This window comes from Panthera pardus, unplaced genomic scaffold (assembly GCF_024362965.1).
Source record: "Panthera pardus isolate Hobbes unplaced genomic scaffold, ASM2436296v1 HiC_scaffold_23, whole genome shotgun sequence".
Lineage (NCBI taxonomy): Eukaryota > Metazoa > Chordata > Mammalia > Carnivora > Felidae > Panthera > Panthera pardus.
Window position 1 is genome coordinate 6,020,731 of NW_026526799.1, and position 17,093 is coordinate 6,037,823.

The 17,093-nt window shown below is 43.1% G+C and overlaps 1 protein-coding gene across 1 annotated transcript in view; it reads right to left on the reverse strand.

Moving 5' to 3' along the window:
* Positions 1–14,669, reverse strand: part of WDR93 (WD repeat domain 93) — a 46,998-nt gene extending 32,329 nt beyond the window's left edge. Inside the window, 4 exon segments of the mRNA XM_053888674.1 lie at positions 6,718–6,782; positions 8,397–8,589; positions 9,196–9,540; positions 14,357–14,669. Of these exon segments, the coding sequence (XP_053744649.1) occupies positions 6,718–6,782; positions 8,397–8,589; positions 9,196–9,498 (561 nt within the window). The 5' untranslated portion in view covers positions 9,499–9,540; positions 14,357–14,669.
* Between the last annotated feature and the right edge of the window lie 2,424 nt (positions 14,670–17,093).

Genomic DNA, 17,093 nt, shown 5'->3' on the forward strand with positions numbered 1-17,093 from the left:
TTCCTGGTTTTTTAAATACTCCAGATGGTTGTGGTGATTGCATACTATCTGTTCTCCTGGTCATATCTGCAAACTCTAAAGACCTGCGCCAGCACTCAGTTATTCAAAATGAGATGAAGAAAGTTCTACTGAAAACTCTGGTCAGCCACTTGAAGAAAGGCTCCATCTGGACCTTAGCAGTGCCTCTGTCTGTTCCGGCTGCTATAACAAAATACCATAGACTGGATGGCTCACAAACGATGAACCTTTATCTCTCACAGTCCTGGAGGCTGGAAATCTAAGATTTCCAAGGACTTCAAGAACCTGGCCGATGCAGTGCCTGCTAAGGGCCCATTTCCTGGTTCACAGATTTCCTGCCTGCCACCTTCCCAGTGTGTCCTTACATGGCAGAAGGGTTGAGGGAGCTCTCCTAGGCCTCATATAAGGGCACTAATCCCTTGCCCTTGTCCTTGATGAAGGCTCTGTCTTCATGACCTAAACACCTCCCAAAGGTCCCACCTCCCACTATCATCACAATGGGGATTAGGATTTCAACCCAGATTTTGTGGGGACACAAACATTTAGTCCATAGCAAGTAGAGACTGACTGTAACCCTAGTATGAAATCTACTCGAATTTCAGGCCAGGTGAGAGACTCCATGTTTATGGTTGTCTATGACTTGCTTTTTAATTTTCTTAATTGTATCTTTATAATAACAAAGATAATTAGTAGTAGTAGTAATATTTTAAGTTTATTTATTTTGAGAGAGAGAGGATGAGCAGGGGAGGGGCAGAGAGGGGACAGAGGATCCAAAGTGGGCTCTGTGCTGACAGCAGAGAGCCCGATGTGGGGCTCGAACTCACGAACCGTGAGATCGTGATCTGAGCTGAAGTTGGATGCTTAACTGACTGAGCCACTCAGGCGCCCCAAAGATAAGTATTATTATTTTTAAGGCCTTTATTCAGGCTCTGTGCTGACAGCTTGGAGCCTGGAGCCTGGAGCCTGCTTCAGATTCTGTGCCTCCCTCTCTCTCTGCCCCTGCCTTCTCTCTCTCTCTCAAAAATGAATAAACATTAAAAAAAAAAAAAAATAACTTTATTAACAGGTGCTTGCATTTTGTTGACTTTTTGAAAAAAAATCAAGTTGTAATGTTTTATTGCAAATTAAAAATGAGGTGCTTAAAAATCTCAACTTGGCTAGATACGAAACAATTTTAAAACCATTAAAAAAGTATATTGAAAAAAAAAAAGGCTTTTTGAAAAACCCATTTGGTATTACCAAAAAGAGACATCTTCAGGTAAAAATAAAAATCAGGGGTACCTGGGTGGCTCAGTCGGTTGAGCATCTAACTCTTGATTTCTGCTTAGGTCATGATCTTGCATTTGGTGAGATTGAGCCCCACATGGGGCTCTGCCCTGACAGTGCAGAACCTGCTAGGGATTTCCCCCTTCCCCCCTCTCTCTGTCCCCCTCCTGCTTCTGCACTCTGTCTCAAAATAAATAAACAAACAGGGGTGTCTGGGTGGCTCAGCTGGTTAAGCGTCCGACTTCGGCTCAGGTCATGATCTCTGGATTTGTGAGTTTGAGCCCTGCATTGGGCTCTGTGCTGACAGCTCAGAGCCTGGAGCCTGCTTCTGATTCTGTGTCTCCCTCTCTCTCTGTTCCTCCCCTATTCACGCTCTCTCTCTCTCTCTCTCTCTCTCAATAAACATTTAAATTCTTTTTTAAATAAATAAACATTAAAAAAAAACAGATGCTGGCATAAATAGTGACACTAGTTCCAGTTGTCTGGTCAACAGTAGAAAAACAAGGTCTTCAGCTCCGATCTTTCGTTTGCCCCTTAACTGCTGGGATTTCATAATCATTTCTATTTCCCCCGTCCCCCCATTCCCTCCCCTCCAGCAACCACCAATCAGTTTTCTGTATTTAAGAGTCTGTTTGTTTCTCTTTTTTGTTTGTTTTTGTTTCTTAAAATCCACATATGAGCAAAATCATATGGTATTTGTCCTTCTCTAACTTAGTTCACTTTGCATAATACTCTCTAGTTCCATCCATGTTGTTGCAAATGACAAGATTTCATTCTCTTTTTATGGCTGAGTAATATTCCATTGTGTGTATATATATACCTCATCTTCTGTATCCATTCATCAGTCGATGGACACTTGGGTTGCTTCCATAATTTGTCTACTGTAAATAACGCTGCAGGAAACACAGAGAGGTACATATATCTTTTTGAATTAGTGTTTTCATTTTCTTTGGTTAAATCCCCACTAGTGCAATTGCTGGGTCATAGGGTAGTTCTATTTTAAATTTTCTGAGGAACCTCCATACTGTTTTCCAGAGTGGCTGCACCAGTTTGCATTCCCACCGACAGTGCACGAGGGTTCCTTTTTTTCCACGTCCTCGCCAATACTTGTTATTACTGTCTTTTTGAGTCTAGCCATTCTGAGAGGTACGAGGCAATATCTCATTGTGGTTTCGATTTGCATTTCCCTGATGATGAGTCATGTTGAGCATCTCTGCCTGTGTCAATTGACCGTCTAGATGTCTTCTTTAGGGAAATGTCTGTTCGTGTCTTCTGCCCAGTTTGTCATTGGATTATTCGGTTTTGGGTGTTGAGTTGTATCAGTCCGTTGTTTATTTTGGATCCAAACTCTTTGTCAGGTGTATCGTTTGCAGATACCTTCTCCCATTCCCTAGGCTGCCTTGTCATTTTGTTGAAGCATTCCTTCACCGTGCACCTCTTATCTTGGTGTAATCCAGGTGGTTTATTTTTCCTGATCACGTCTTGTCAGAGGACTGAAGCGGGCGGTGGAAGAGTAGGTAAGCCTGCATTTACTCAGCCCCGCCCTGCTCCGCCTTGGGAACCAGGAAGTCTCGCCTGAATTCTTGGCTGCTTTTGTCCCTCTGCCATCTTATGGCTTAGGTTTTCTGGGCGTTTGCATTAGTAACAGAAGTTGCGGGGTTGAGGTGGCTGCTGACCTTGGCTCTCATCTTGATTTTCCCCCAATACAGATTCTCTCACTGGTGTACCTGGTTCTGCGCCCTGCTTGTCAACCCCCTCCATCCATTCTTCCTGCGCAGGAGGGTCGGTGTGGTATGGCGGGTCTCTGCCTGTACACAGGTAGGGACTGTTGCCTGCACCGGGCCCAATGCTGCGGGGCCTGACCTTCAGGGGCACCTTCTGACCCCTCATTCCTTCCCCCACTCTCACTAGGTGGGATCCTGCTGGTGATTGCATGGAGGTCCAGCCGTAGACGGGGACAGCATTCACAGTGGCTGTGTTCCCCTACAGATGTACTGTCTTGTGCTGAATTCCACCAGGGCCTTAACACCTGCTGCCTCACACACTTTCTTCTCCAACAGTACCAAACTTCACCGTCTCGCCATCTCCTACACCGAAAGGACCCTTCCTGGGGTTACTCTCTATGGCAATCTGCCGTCCAAATACATCCTCCTTGGTGTCTTTCCTGCTGATGAAACCCTGTCTGTTCTCCATGTGGAACCATCTGACTGTTCCCTAACCATCGTTGCCATGACCTCCTTGTCCCCGCCAGCAGGTGCCAGTGCTCCCTGCAACACGGCAGGTGGTGTGGGCAGGGGCCTCCGCCTCACTGCTCGGGATTGTGCTCATGCTGTCCGGGGCCAGCTGTGACAGCGGTGGCTCCTCCTGGGGTGTGAGGGTCACTGGGCTGGTGCCGGCAGTGGTGGGGGAGGGGGGCTGCTCAAGGCTCTCAGGGCTCCAGTTAGTTCCTGCTACAGAGTGAACTCTAATAACATCTTTTGATGAGGAGTTTTAATTCTTTTCAAACAGCTTTATTAGAAATATAATAACATATACTAACTACACGTTTCATGTTTATTTATTTTTGAGTGAGAGAGAAAGAGCAAGAGGTGGAGGGGCAGAGAGAGAGGGAGACACAGAGTCCGCAGCGGGCTCCAGGCTCTGAGCCGTCAACACAGAGACCGACGCGGGGCTGTGAGATCATGAGGCTTAACCGACTGAGCCACCCAGACACCCCCCGAACTACACGTTGAAAGTGTACAATTTGACATTTCAACATATGTATATCCCTTAAAACCATCACAAGACCGTGAATATATCCATCACCCCCAAAAGTTTCATCCTGCCCTTGGTAATCATTCCTTCCACCTTCCTCCCACCGCACCCCAGGCAAAAACTGATGCTCTCCGTCACTACCTTAGTTTGCATTTTCTAGCATTTTATATAAATGGAATCATTCAGTATGTACTTTTTGTTTCTGATTTCTTTCACTCGGCGTAATTATTTTAAGATGCATCCACATCGTCATGTGCCTGAATATTAGTAGTTCATTCCATCGTGTGGGCATACCGCAGTTGGCTTATCCACTCACGTGCTGATGGACTTTTGGGCGTTTCTGGGTTTTGGCTCTTACGCGTAGAGCTGCTTACAAACAGTCATGTGCACGTATCTGTATGGAGATATGCTCTTATTTCTCCTGTGTAAATATCAAGGCGTGGAATGCCTGGATTGTATGGTAGGCGTACGTTTAACTTTTCAAAAAAAACTGCCAAAGGGACGCCTGAATGGCTCCGGCAGTACAGTGAGCAACCCTTGATCTCGGGGTTGTGAGTTTCAGCCCAGTGCTGGGTGTAGAGATTAAATTAATTAATTAATTAGTTAAAAAAATAAAACCTACCACAACGATTGTACCGTTATACTCGACCGCCAGCAGTGCACGAGAGTTCCAGCTGTTCTGTGTCTGTGTCCCTGTCAGCACTTGGTATGGTCGGTCTTTTTAATTTTAGCCAGGCTAATACATGCACAGTGGTAGGTCATCATGATCTTGACTTGCATTTCACCAATGACTAAGGATGTGGAGCATCTTACTGTCTTTCCAAATAGCTTCTTTGGTCAGCTGTCTTTTCTTTTCAAATCCTTTGCCCATTTTAAAAGCTGGGTGTTTTTAATCCTTCATTTTCGAGTTTGTGTTTTGAGAGTTCATCACGTGTTCGGGATTCAAGTCATTTCTCGGGTCTGTGATTTACAATTATTTTCTCCCAGTCTATTGCTTGTCTTTTTATTCTTTTACCAGTGTCATCTACAGAAGTTTTAAATTTAGATGAAGTCCAATTTGTCAGTTTTTTCCTGTATGTTGTGCTTTTGATGTTGTAGCTAAAACCTTTTGGCCTAACCCCAGGTCACGAGACTTTCTCTTACGTTTTCTTCTAGAGGTTTTATGATTTTAGATTTTACATATAGACATATGACCCACTTCAATTTTTGTGTTTGTTGTGAGAATAAGAAGTTTTTAACTTTGATGAAGTCCAATACCAATTTTTTCTTTTATATTCAGTGCTCTTCATGTCCTAAGAAATATTGTAGCAAATATATTTTCTTGTGTTTTCTTCAAGAACCCTTTATATTTAGACCTATAATCCACCTCAAATTAATTCTTTTTAAAATGTTTATTTATTTATTTTGTGAGAGAGAGAGAGAGAGAGAGAGAGAGCGAGCACGGGTGCACAAGTGGGGGAGGGGCAGAGAGCGAGAGAAGGAGACAGAGAATCAGAAGCGGGCTCCAGGCTCTAGCTGTCAGTGCCGAGCCCGACGCGGGGCTTGAACCCATGAACCACAAGATCATGACCAGAGTTGAAGTCAGACGCTCAACCAACTGAACCACCCAGGCACACCTCGAATTAATTCTTATATATGGTATAAAGTAAGGCTGAGGTTCATTTTCCCTCCCACTTTTTTTTTTGATGTTTATTTTTATTTTTGAGAGAGAGCATGAGTGGGGAAGGGGCAGAGAGAAAGAGGCAGGGACAGAGGATCAAAAGCGAGCTCTGTGCTGACAGCAGCAAGCCTGATGTGGGGCTTGAACTCACAAACCATGAGATCATGACCTGAACCAAAGTCGGACGCTCAACCGATTGAGCCACCCAGGTGCCCCATCCCTCCCACGTACTATTCTAGCATTCCAGCATCATTTGTTGAAAATACTTTCTCTTCCCCACTGACTTCCTTTGATGCCCATCAATGGTATTCTTTATAAGACAATGGTATTTTTTATAAGGCAATTAAAAATTTTACGGTGGGTTCATTGAGTCACAAAATACTTTCTGAGAACCCACTGAATACAGGTAGTGTGCTAGGAGCAGGGGAGGCATGGGTGAATAGTGTCCCCCGCCCTCAAGAAGCGGTCCAAGAGAAGAAGCGGTCATACAAACAAATAGGATGGAGGGTGGAGAAAACACTGTGACAGAAAGTCGTGCCGTATGGGGGTAGACAGAGGAGGGAGAGACCGGGTCCTTGGGGCATAAGAGGGAAAGTATCTCAGAGGATATATTTGAGCTGGTCTTGAGGGAAATGTAAGGAAGGAGGGAGATTTAACGGGCGCACATGGTAGGCAGGGAGGCAAGGAGAATACTCCCAGCAGAGGGAACAGGATGTGAAGCAGCCTGGAAAATTCAGGGACTTGTAAGTAGTTGTTGAATGTGTCGGTCTGGTGCTCAATCTGGACTGGAGTTCCTTAGTAAGCGTCTTCTCTGGACAACATGGTAAGTGAATCCAAGGCATTCAGCATGTGCCCTTGGATGGCGGGGCATCTTTTAATCGGATCTCTTAGAGGAGGTGCTCTGTCCAGAGAGTCGCTATCTTTCTACTCTAGGACAGCTGTCGTCACCTCCATATTAAAAGTAAACTTCATCTGCTACAGCTCTTAGCCCAGCCACAGGTAAGAGAACAGGAACTTACCACTTCATTGATGGCTTTGATTAGGAAAAGACCATCCTTACAAAAATAAAACAGTCTAGCGATACCTGAAATGGAAAAATCAGTGACAGACCATTGAGTCAGAGAAGAACCGGAATTTTATATCTGACTTTCTGAATTCTCATCGTGCGCTCATGGGTCCTTAGGCCTCCTCCTGGCCCCTCCACAGCCCCTGCTGATCTCAGTCTCCCTGCTTTCCTCCACCCCTGTCATGACATGTTCAGGCTGTTCTCCCTCCTGGATCCTCCCTACCGACGCTGGCCCATCCTCTTGTCCTGGAAGCCTCTGGAAAACACTCATAACTTGCCCCAATACCCATAATCCAGAAGGGCAAAGGCAAAGGGCCCACCCTGTAAGCAGGTCTAACTCGACCCACTAAACATCTGAGGGATATCTGCTCCATGACCACAAATGTCCCAGGGACAGCCAAGACACTCTCTTCCCTCAAGTGCACTGCACTGAGGGTCACACGGACGTGAAAGCAAGTAAACATGCAGCGTGATAGATGCGATCCCATCTTTAGGCCCCACTCCTCCTGAGTATCAACATTCCCCTTCCTGCTGCCCCAGGGCTGCGCGTGGTCAGCTCAGACCGCTGAGGCCTTATTCCCCTATGACTGCTGTCAAGGAATGGCATCATCATCCACCCCATTATCTAAGGCAGAGAGGAGGACCATTTTTCTCACCTCCCCACTCACATCCCTGCTCACCTACCCCATACGCATATTCCACTGCTGGCCGAGTTTTGCCATTATGTTTACCTTTTTGTTTTTTAAACTTTTTATTTTGAACTAATTTTAGGCTTGTAGAAAAGTTGCGAAAATAGTTGAGTTCCCATATATCGCTCACGTCACTTCCCCCGTGATAACATCTTACATGAACACAGCACCATTTTTCTTTTCATTTTACCAGCCTGTGCCTTGGTTCGGAACTTCATAGTTTCTCTCTTCGATGAATGCAACACTTCTTCTTGGTTTCCCTCCCTGCCCTTTTTTTCTTTTTCTTTTTTTTTAAGCAGCAAAAGATGGGTTTATTTGGGAATAGTAGAGAATTGCAACCCTGGACCAGCAAACTACTGCAAGACCACATCTCTGCCTCTCATTTTGACTTTTCAGACTGCTACCATGGTGTCCTTCCTAAAATGCCAATCTGGTCAGGTCACTCACTCTCCTGTAGAAACAGGGCCCTCCAAGTCTCTCTATGGTTCCATATACAGTAGTCCTCATGAAGGCCTGATTCATCCTCAAGCTGAGGGAAAAGAACCAATCCCTGGTTTCTATGAGCAGCAAGATTTCTGAGTACCCAAAGGGTGGGGACTCTGGGTCCACGTTGGCTGGTTCAAATCCTGCCTGTACCCCTTACCTTCTATGTTACCTCAAGTGAGTTATTTAACTTCAGTGCCTCAGATGCCTCTTCTGAAAAACAGGGATAATAAACTGTACTTACTTCCTAGGGCTGCTGTGAGGGTTAAATGGGCCAACCTATGTGTAACGTTAGAATAGTGCTTGGCACACCATCCTGTTCTGTAGACGTTAGTCAATGCTACGTGGTCAGGGAGAATTCTCCATGTCTGGCCTCACCCATACCTGGAAGGGAGATTTAGTTGAACGGTCTATAGACACTTATAAATTAGGCTAAAAAATAAATAAAAAGAACGAGTACCCGTTTCATCCACAGGAGCAATAAGTATTTCACTTCCCAAATCTGCGGCCCAGATGGAAGTGACATCAACCTTAAGTTTCTCCCAAATATACAGTCGTTTAGCATCGTACAGATTATAGATGGAGAACCCTTTGGCTCCTCCAATGAACACATAGTCTTGGGAAACAGCCATACAATTTGGCATTTTGTTGAGCTGGGAAAACAAAAACAAAGAAGAAAGGAATGCTTTTCAGCTGCCCCCATCTGCAAGAATATGAGCTGACTTTTCAGAGAGGCATGTGGGTCCTTCCTGGATATAGCATCACCCCAAATAGTGCTCATCTAAATATCTTGCCAAGCATCAAGACAGTCATAGCATTCTACTTTTAGGGGAAAGGAGCCAGAGAAAACAAGTACACATTCACAACACTAACCCTGACCACGAGCCCTCTGAGGAGTGGACAAGTGGTCCCATTCCCTGTACTTTTTTCATGTAGAACACTGCAGAAAGAGCTATAGCTGAGGCACTGGCAGATTCTCAACCATCAAGCAAAAGGGTGATTAATATATTCAGAAGTATTTTTAAATAACAACAGAATATAAAAGACTTTCTGTATAGTCTTCAACTAACCAGAATATCCATTTCCCCGGAGCAATTACGAGACCCATTTTAATCAACGACAGCATGCTTATAATCTTTCAGAAATGCCCCCGTCTTATTGAATGAAGGATCCTTGGAGGAATTCCTTCCCCGGATCAGGCGTTTTCATTTATTAGTACTCAGCTGGGAAACAGGGACTCCTGGTCGGCGGTTCCGTACCTTGCTTTCTACAAGCGGAAGGTAGATGGTGGGCTGGACCCGGCTGTGCTCCACTTCCCTCAGCGCATCCCTCTTCATGATCACTTCCCAAGCCTGGTCAAACAGAAGGTTCACCATCTTGTTGATCATTCGGTAAGGCTGAGGCAGGGATTCCAGCTCCTGTTCTGAATCTTTGAAGGCAAAATCCTTTTCATCGTCCTGAGGCCAGTCCTGCTCTGTTGGGGACGGCACCTCCAGCAGCACCTTTCGTACAAAGCTGGAGAGCCTCATCTTACGGACTTGACTTCCTCCGGGGGCTGACATCACAGAAGCCGGCCCTGGAAACTTCTATGAAACTCTGAAAAGCTGATAAAGGAAGCAAGCGAAGGTACTTTGAGAAACAGGGCAAGTTACCAGAAGACAGCACGTCATCCCTTCTAGCACAAAAATAGGCCCATGGGGACTGTTTATTCTAGAGACGGGCACTTTCCTTATTTACCACAGGGCCCTTCCTATTAGTATGGATATCATGTCAGTATGGATATATGCTTTTCATATTAGTAAGGAGAGCAGCAGAAACGGGTATTGACAAGTCGCATCTTCCAGGCTGGCCCAAGATGACGTGTGTGCACTATGGTGCAGGGAGAGGACTTAGGTATTCTTGTTGCCCTTCTCCTTCTGCTAAGAGAGCGTCCGTCTCAGTGCCAACTAGAAGCCAGCCTACCCGCTACGTTCTCCTGCTTCTTCCATCTCCGCAAATGGCTGTGCCCAGGCCAGCTGGGTGGCGAGCCACGTCTGCTCTCCTTCGTTTCTTTCACCTCCGACCAGATGCCGTTAAGCACTTCTAACCCTTGCTGTCTCATTTGCTCCTTTCTCTCTAAGCCCACAGCTACTAACCAGGAGTTCTGTAGGCACAGTGCCCAGGGCCTGTGAGATTTTTCTAGGGGCTACAGAAATGTTTGAGACTTGAAAATTGACTAAAAGCAGACAAAACCCCCGCAAAATCAAAACTGTTCATCATTCACAAAAATATTGCAACTTTCTGGCTCCAGCCTGCATGTGGGCATCATGTTTCTGTACAAACCTGTACATATTATAAAAAAGGCTTTCAAATATTATAGTTAAATAAAGGCATTTAATGTGGCACATGGGGTCTGTTTTAAGGTGAATAACATGTAGCAGAGTGGGGTCCTGCACTGTCAGCACTGGGGGCCGTGGAAGTCTTGTAAAAACCCATGGCCGTCATCTTTCCTCACCTGCTAGGGTACGCCTGTGATGTTTCCGGCGCATGGGTAGAGGAGCCAGGTGTCTGAATAGGAGAGAAAAGAACCACCTGAAAGAATTGGTAGGGACAGTAAACTGAGCTCCCACGGGGCCAAGAGTAATGCCTGGTGGAAACAACCAGGGAGAATGGAAAGCCTCGTAATTCACAAGCTTTGGGTGGAGTGCTCAGAAGAGTCTTGCCAAGTAGCGGGGAAAATTAGCCCTCGAATAAATGCCGCTCTGGCATTGCCAATCTAGTCTTAGAAGTTACGAGATCAAACGACTGATAAATAACTGCATACCAAAACAAAGCTTAAGAATACTTAGAGGAATACAGAAATATCCAGCATCTAATGAAGGAAATGTCTGGGATCCAATAAAAAAACTACCTGGCATTCAGAGGCAAGAAAACACACCCATAATGAAGAGAAAAGTCAATTAATTGAAGCTGACTCATAGTCAACACAGCTATTAGAAGTAGCAGGGAAAAAACAGTTATATATATAACAACAGAATATAAAAGACTTTCTGTATAGTCTTCAACTAACCAGAACACCCATTATATATATATATATATACACACACATACACACACACATACACACACACACACACACACACACATATATATATATATATATATATATATATATATATATATATATATTCCACATGTTCAAAAACGAAGAGGAAAAGTCAAGTAGAGATGTGGAAGGTACAAAGTAACCCAAACTGAACTTTTATTTATTTAGTTTTAAACTTTTTAATGTTTATTTATTTTTGAGAGAGACAGACAGACAGGGCATGAGTGGGGAAGGGACAGAGACACAGAATCTGAAGCAGGCTCCAGGCTCTGAGCTGTCAGCACAGAGCCCAACACGGGGCTCGAACTCACAAGCTGCGAGATCATGACCTGAGCCGAAGTCGGACCCTCAACTGACTGAGCCACCCAGGTGCCCCACCCCAACTGAACTTCTGGAGATGAAAACTACAGTGTCTGAGATGAAGAACACGTTTGATTAATCACAAACTTTCAGGGAAAAATAAATTAGAAGATTAGTGAATTTGAAGATACAGCAATAGAAACAACCAGAAAAAATGAAGTGAGGTGTGGGAGTTACCTGAAGTTCCCTAATATGTATGACTGAAATCCCCAAAGGAGGGAAGAAACAAAAAAAATCTGTAGAAATAGACAAAATATTTCTAAATATGATAAAAACTATAAACTCACAGATCCAAGAAGAAAAACAAGTCCTAAGGAAATGAAACATGAAGAAATCTATACCAAGGCACATCGTGATCAAAACTAAAGATGCGATAAAGACAAATTTTGAAAAGCAGCCAGAGGGGAAAAAAAAAAAGACGTGAATAAAGGAACAAAATACAGGAGAGCAGCAGATTTCCTGAAGGAAAGCACCAGTGAGAGAGCAGTGAAGCAGTGTTCTAGAAGACTCTAGCCAACGACAGCAGTGTTCAGCTTCTTTTTTAAGTACGTATGAAACATTTACCAAGACACATCACATCCGGGTCTGTAAGCCAAGTCTTAATAAATTTAAAAGTACTCAAGTCATACAAACTGTGTTTTCTGACCACTCAGAATTATTTTAGAAGTCAATAACAGAGATTTAGAAAGATGCAAAACCTCAAAAATAACACGCTTCTTAATAACTTATGGATCACTACACATACTTATTAGAATGGCTAAAATAAAAAAAAAAGTATTGACAATACTAATAAAGATGCAGAGTAAGTGGGCAGGAATACAAAATGATACCACCCTGGAAAAGGATTTGGCAGTTTCTTATGAAGTTAAACATATATTTTACTCTGTGACCCAGCAAGTGCGCTCCTGGGTATCTACTCCAGGAGTATGAATACTTACACTCACACACAAGCCTGTACACAAATGTTTATAGTGGCTCTACTTACAATTGCCAAAAATAAAAAAACAATCCAAATAGCCTTCGCCGGGTAAGTGGATAAATCAACAGTGGTGTATCCACATAATGGAATACTCCTTGGTAATAAAAAGTAAAAAACTACTGACATACACAAAAATATGGATGAATCTCAAAGACATTATGCTCAGTGAAAGAAACCAGTCTCAAAATTTATGTGCAGCGATTCTATTTATATGGCATTCTAGAAAAGACAAAATGAGTAATGGGGGACAGAGCAGTAGTTGCCAGGAGTTATGGGTGGAGGAAGAATATTATTTAAAAAAAGGATAGCATGAGGGGGGTTTGGGGGGGCGCTGAAGCTGTTTTACCCATATTGGAAAGGAAGATGTAAAGCTGTCTTTATTCCTATTCAGTATTATTATCTACATAGGAAATCTGATGAAATCTACCAAAAAATCTACTAAAACTAACAAATGATGTTGGCAAGGTTGCAGGATATAAGTTCAATATACAAAAACCTACTGTACTTCTATATACTGGCAACAAAAATCAAAAATTGAAATTAAAAAATACTATAATAGTATCAAAAGTATTATATAGGGATAAACCTGGCAAAAGTTGTATAAACTGTACACCTAAAGCTGTAAAATATTGCTGAGAGAAATTAAAGGAGACCTAAGTAAATGGGTTGAGATACTTTGTGGGTTAGAAGACTCAATTTTGTTAAGATGTCAATTCTTCCCAAATCTAAAATTCAACACAATCCCTATGAGAGTCCCAGCTGGCCTTTTTTTTTTTTTTAAGAAATTAAGAAGCTCATTTTATAATTCATACGGATATGCAAAGTACCTAGAATAGCCAAAATAACTTAGAAAAAAAAGGACAGAATTGGAGGACCAACACTACCTAGTTCAAGACTATTATAAAACTACAGTAATCAAGACAGTGTGGTATTGACATCAAGCTACACAAATAGATCAGTGAAACCAAATAAAAAGTCCAGAATTAGACTCACATATGAACAGACAGCTTATTTTTGACAAAGACGCAAAGCTAATTCAGTGGGAAAAGGATAGTTTTTTTTTTTCCAATAAATAATGCTGCAGCAATTCAATATCCACATGGAAAAGAAAATGAACTCTGATCTATACCTTCAGCATATACAAAAATTCACTCAAAGTAGATCATAGACCAAAATGTAAAATTTTAAACCATGTAACTTCTGGAAGAAAATATGGAGGAAACCTGTGCAATCTTCAGTTAGACAAAGATTTCTTAGATATGACATTGAAGCACAATCCATAAAAGAAGAAATGGGTAACTTAAACCTTTCAGAAATAAGTGTATGTTTTTCAAAAACCACCATTTAGAGAATAAAAGATAGTCCACAGTCTGGGAGAAAACGGTTGCAGTTCATATATATGATAAATTACTTGTGTCCAGAATATTTTGCACATTCTTAAAACTCAGTAATAAGAAATGACTCAATTCTTTCAAATGGGCCAAAGGTTTGTGCACTTAACCAAAGAAGATATAACCGACGGACATGGGCACACGAAGAGATGTTCCATGTCATTAGTTAGTGAAATGGCAATTACAAGCACAATACATGTGTATTAGGATGCCTAAAGGTAAAAAGATCACACCAAGTGTTGTCAAGGATGTGGAGGACCCGGAATCCCTCCAACTACTGTTGGGAAGGTAAAATGGTACAATCAGTTTGGAAAACAGTTTAGTAACTTCTTAAAAAGTTAAACATATGGGGCGCCTGGGTGGCTCAGTCGGTTAAGCGTCCGACTTCGGCTCAGGTCACGATCTCGTGGTCCGTGAGTTCGAGCCCCGCGTCGGGCTCTGGGCTGACGGCTCAGAGCCTGGAGCCTGCTTCCGATTCTGTGTCTCCCTCTCTCTCTGCCCCTCCCCTGTTCATCCTGTTCATGCTCTGTCTCTCTCTGTCCCAAAAATAAATAAACGTAAAAAAAAAAAAATTAAAAAAAAAAAAAGTTAAACATACTACCTACCACTATAGCCAGTCATCCCACTCCTCAGTATGATATAAGGGAACTGAAAACACATCCACACATAGGCTTCTACATGAATGCTCATCATGGCTTTATTAGTAGGAGCCCCAAACTGGAAACAACAAATGTTTATCAATAGGCAAACAGATAAACTCCCAGACAGTCACATCCCATATTTAGTGGGCATACAAAATAGCACAGCCACTTTGGAAAATAGTCTGGCAGTTTCTCACAAAGTTGAACATATACTCGTCCTATGATTCAGGAATTCCATTCCTACATATTACACAAGAAAAACTTAACATTTCATATGAAAATCTGTGCTGTGCTATATTTATAGCACCTTTATTTATAATTGCCCCAAGCTAGAAACAACACGCACTTCAGTGCGTGAAGAGTTAATGAACTATGGTAGGTCCATACAATGGAATACTAGTTAACAATAAAAAGCTATAAACTACTGATTATGCTAAGTGAAAAAAATCAGATAGAAAAAGCTACATACTACATGATTCAATTTGATATTGTGAAAAAGCAGAGTTATAGGTATGGAGAACAGACTATATAAATCTGTGTTTAGAAGCACCCTGTGCTCATCTTTATCATCTAATGTATCATTGTGTTGTGTTTACTATTTACTCGTGTCCCCCATTAACCTTTTACCTTAGGCTGAGAGCTTAGCACAGTGGTCGGGACATGGCTAACATTCAATAAATTTGCCTGCAGTATTGCCCTACCCTGGGACATAAATTTAGAGGATACTTCTGTCTCTCTCCCAAGCACTTCCCTCTGAAAAGGATGAGTAATTTGTGGGGCCAAGAGATTACACCCACCCAGAGCCTAGATGCACCCTTCTGGAGTCTAGACCGTGTTCAGGTACCTATACCCCTGAAGTTTACTGCCCAGATGATGCCAAGGCCTGCACAAACTTCTTTCCCAGCTTTCTCTTGAGGGCAGGCCCCAGATGCTAATGTGTGCACCCCTAGACGTGAAAGATGGCCAAGGCATGGCTATTTGCAGGGGCAGGGGCAGGGGCAGGGGCAGGGGCAAACTTGGATGTGGCTTGGAATACCCACACATTGCATGTAAGGCCCCTCTCAGTGATGTGAATGGCAGCCAGGAATGAGAAGAGAAGGGGTGTGGGAAAGGACCAGGGGGCCAGCTCTCCCCACAGTACCATATTCCAGCTGTGTTTCCAGGTATTCCAAGCAGCCCAAGAATTCCTTTTTTTAAAAATATAATTCATTGTCACGTTAGCTCACATACAGTGTATACAGTGTGCTCTTGGCTTTGGGAGTAGAGTCCCATGATTCATCGCTTACATACAACACCCAGTGCTCATCCCAACCAATGCCCTCCTCAATGCCCATCACCCATATTCCCACCTACCCTGCCCCCCCATCAACCCTGTTTTTTCTCTGTATTTAAGAGTCTCTTATGGTTTGCCTCCCTCCCTCTCTGTTTGAAACTATTTTTCCCCTTCCTTTCCCCCGTGGTCTTCTGTTAAGTTTCCCGAATTCCATATGAGTGAAAACATACGATATCTGTCTTTCTCTGGCTTATTTCACTTAGCAGAATTACCCTCCAGTTCCATCCACGTTGTTGCAAATGGCAAGATTTCATTCTTTCTCATTGCCAAGTAGTATCCCATTGTGTATATATACACACCACATCTTCTTTATCCATTCATCAGTTGAGGGACATTTGGGCTCTTTCCATAATTTGGCTATTGTTGAGAGTGCTGCTATAAACATTGGGGTACCTGTGCTCCTATGAATCAGTACTCCTGTATCCTTTGGATAAATTCCTAATAGTGCTATTGCTGGAGCCCAAGACTTCTGAATGTGACACTGGTAGAAGGTAGAAGACAAGATAGAAGAACAGAACATATCTAATGTGACAATTGGGTTACCTTGACTTAAAACTTTTAAATATTTAAACATATGGAATGTGTGGGGCGCCTGGCTGGCTCAGTCAGTGGAGCACAGGAGGCTTGATCTTGGGGTCATGGGTCTGAGCCCCACTTTGGGCACAGAGATTAGTTAAAAAAAAATCTTTGGGGCACCTGGGTGGCCCAGTTGGTTGAGCATTAGGTTCTTGATTTCAGCTCAGGCCATGATCTCACTGTTTGTGAAATCAAACCCCATATCAGGCTCTGCACTGACAGCACAGAGTCCACTTGGGATTCTCTCTCTCTGCCCCTCCCCCACTCTCTAAATAAATAAATTTAAAAAAATAAAATCTTTAATATTAATTAATTAATTAATTAATTAACATATGGTATGTGGGTCTCTATTTGTAGTCCTACCCCGGGGCCTGCAAATGTTAAGGGCAGGCCTGACAAAGGGAATAAAGATTACAAAAATAGCTCACCTTACTTTTTGATTACAGGGGGTACATTATAAAATTACTGCTATGGAAGGGGTGGGATTTCACATCTTCAGGCCCCAGAAAACTGCCATTCAGTGGTGCAGTTTCATCATAATTAACTTCTGCCTCCACTGTGTTCATGTTAGCCCTTCTAGGACTTCCTCAAGTAGCCATCTTCTTACAGTACTCAAGAAACCTAGCAGACAATTCTCTCACTTTACCCAGCTCTCCGTGCTAGAAACACATGCCACAAACTGGCTTATCTCTGCTCTAACCATTTCCTTCCCCAGACCTGGAGCTGCTGTTCCTCAAGGGAGACCGAGGCACAGAGGTGGGAAATGATGCGGCCCCAAAGACCCCAAGCAAA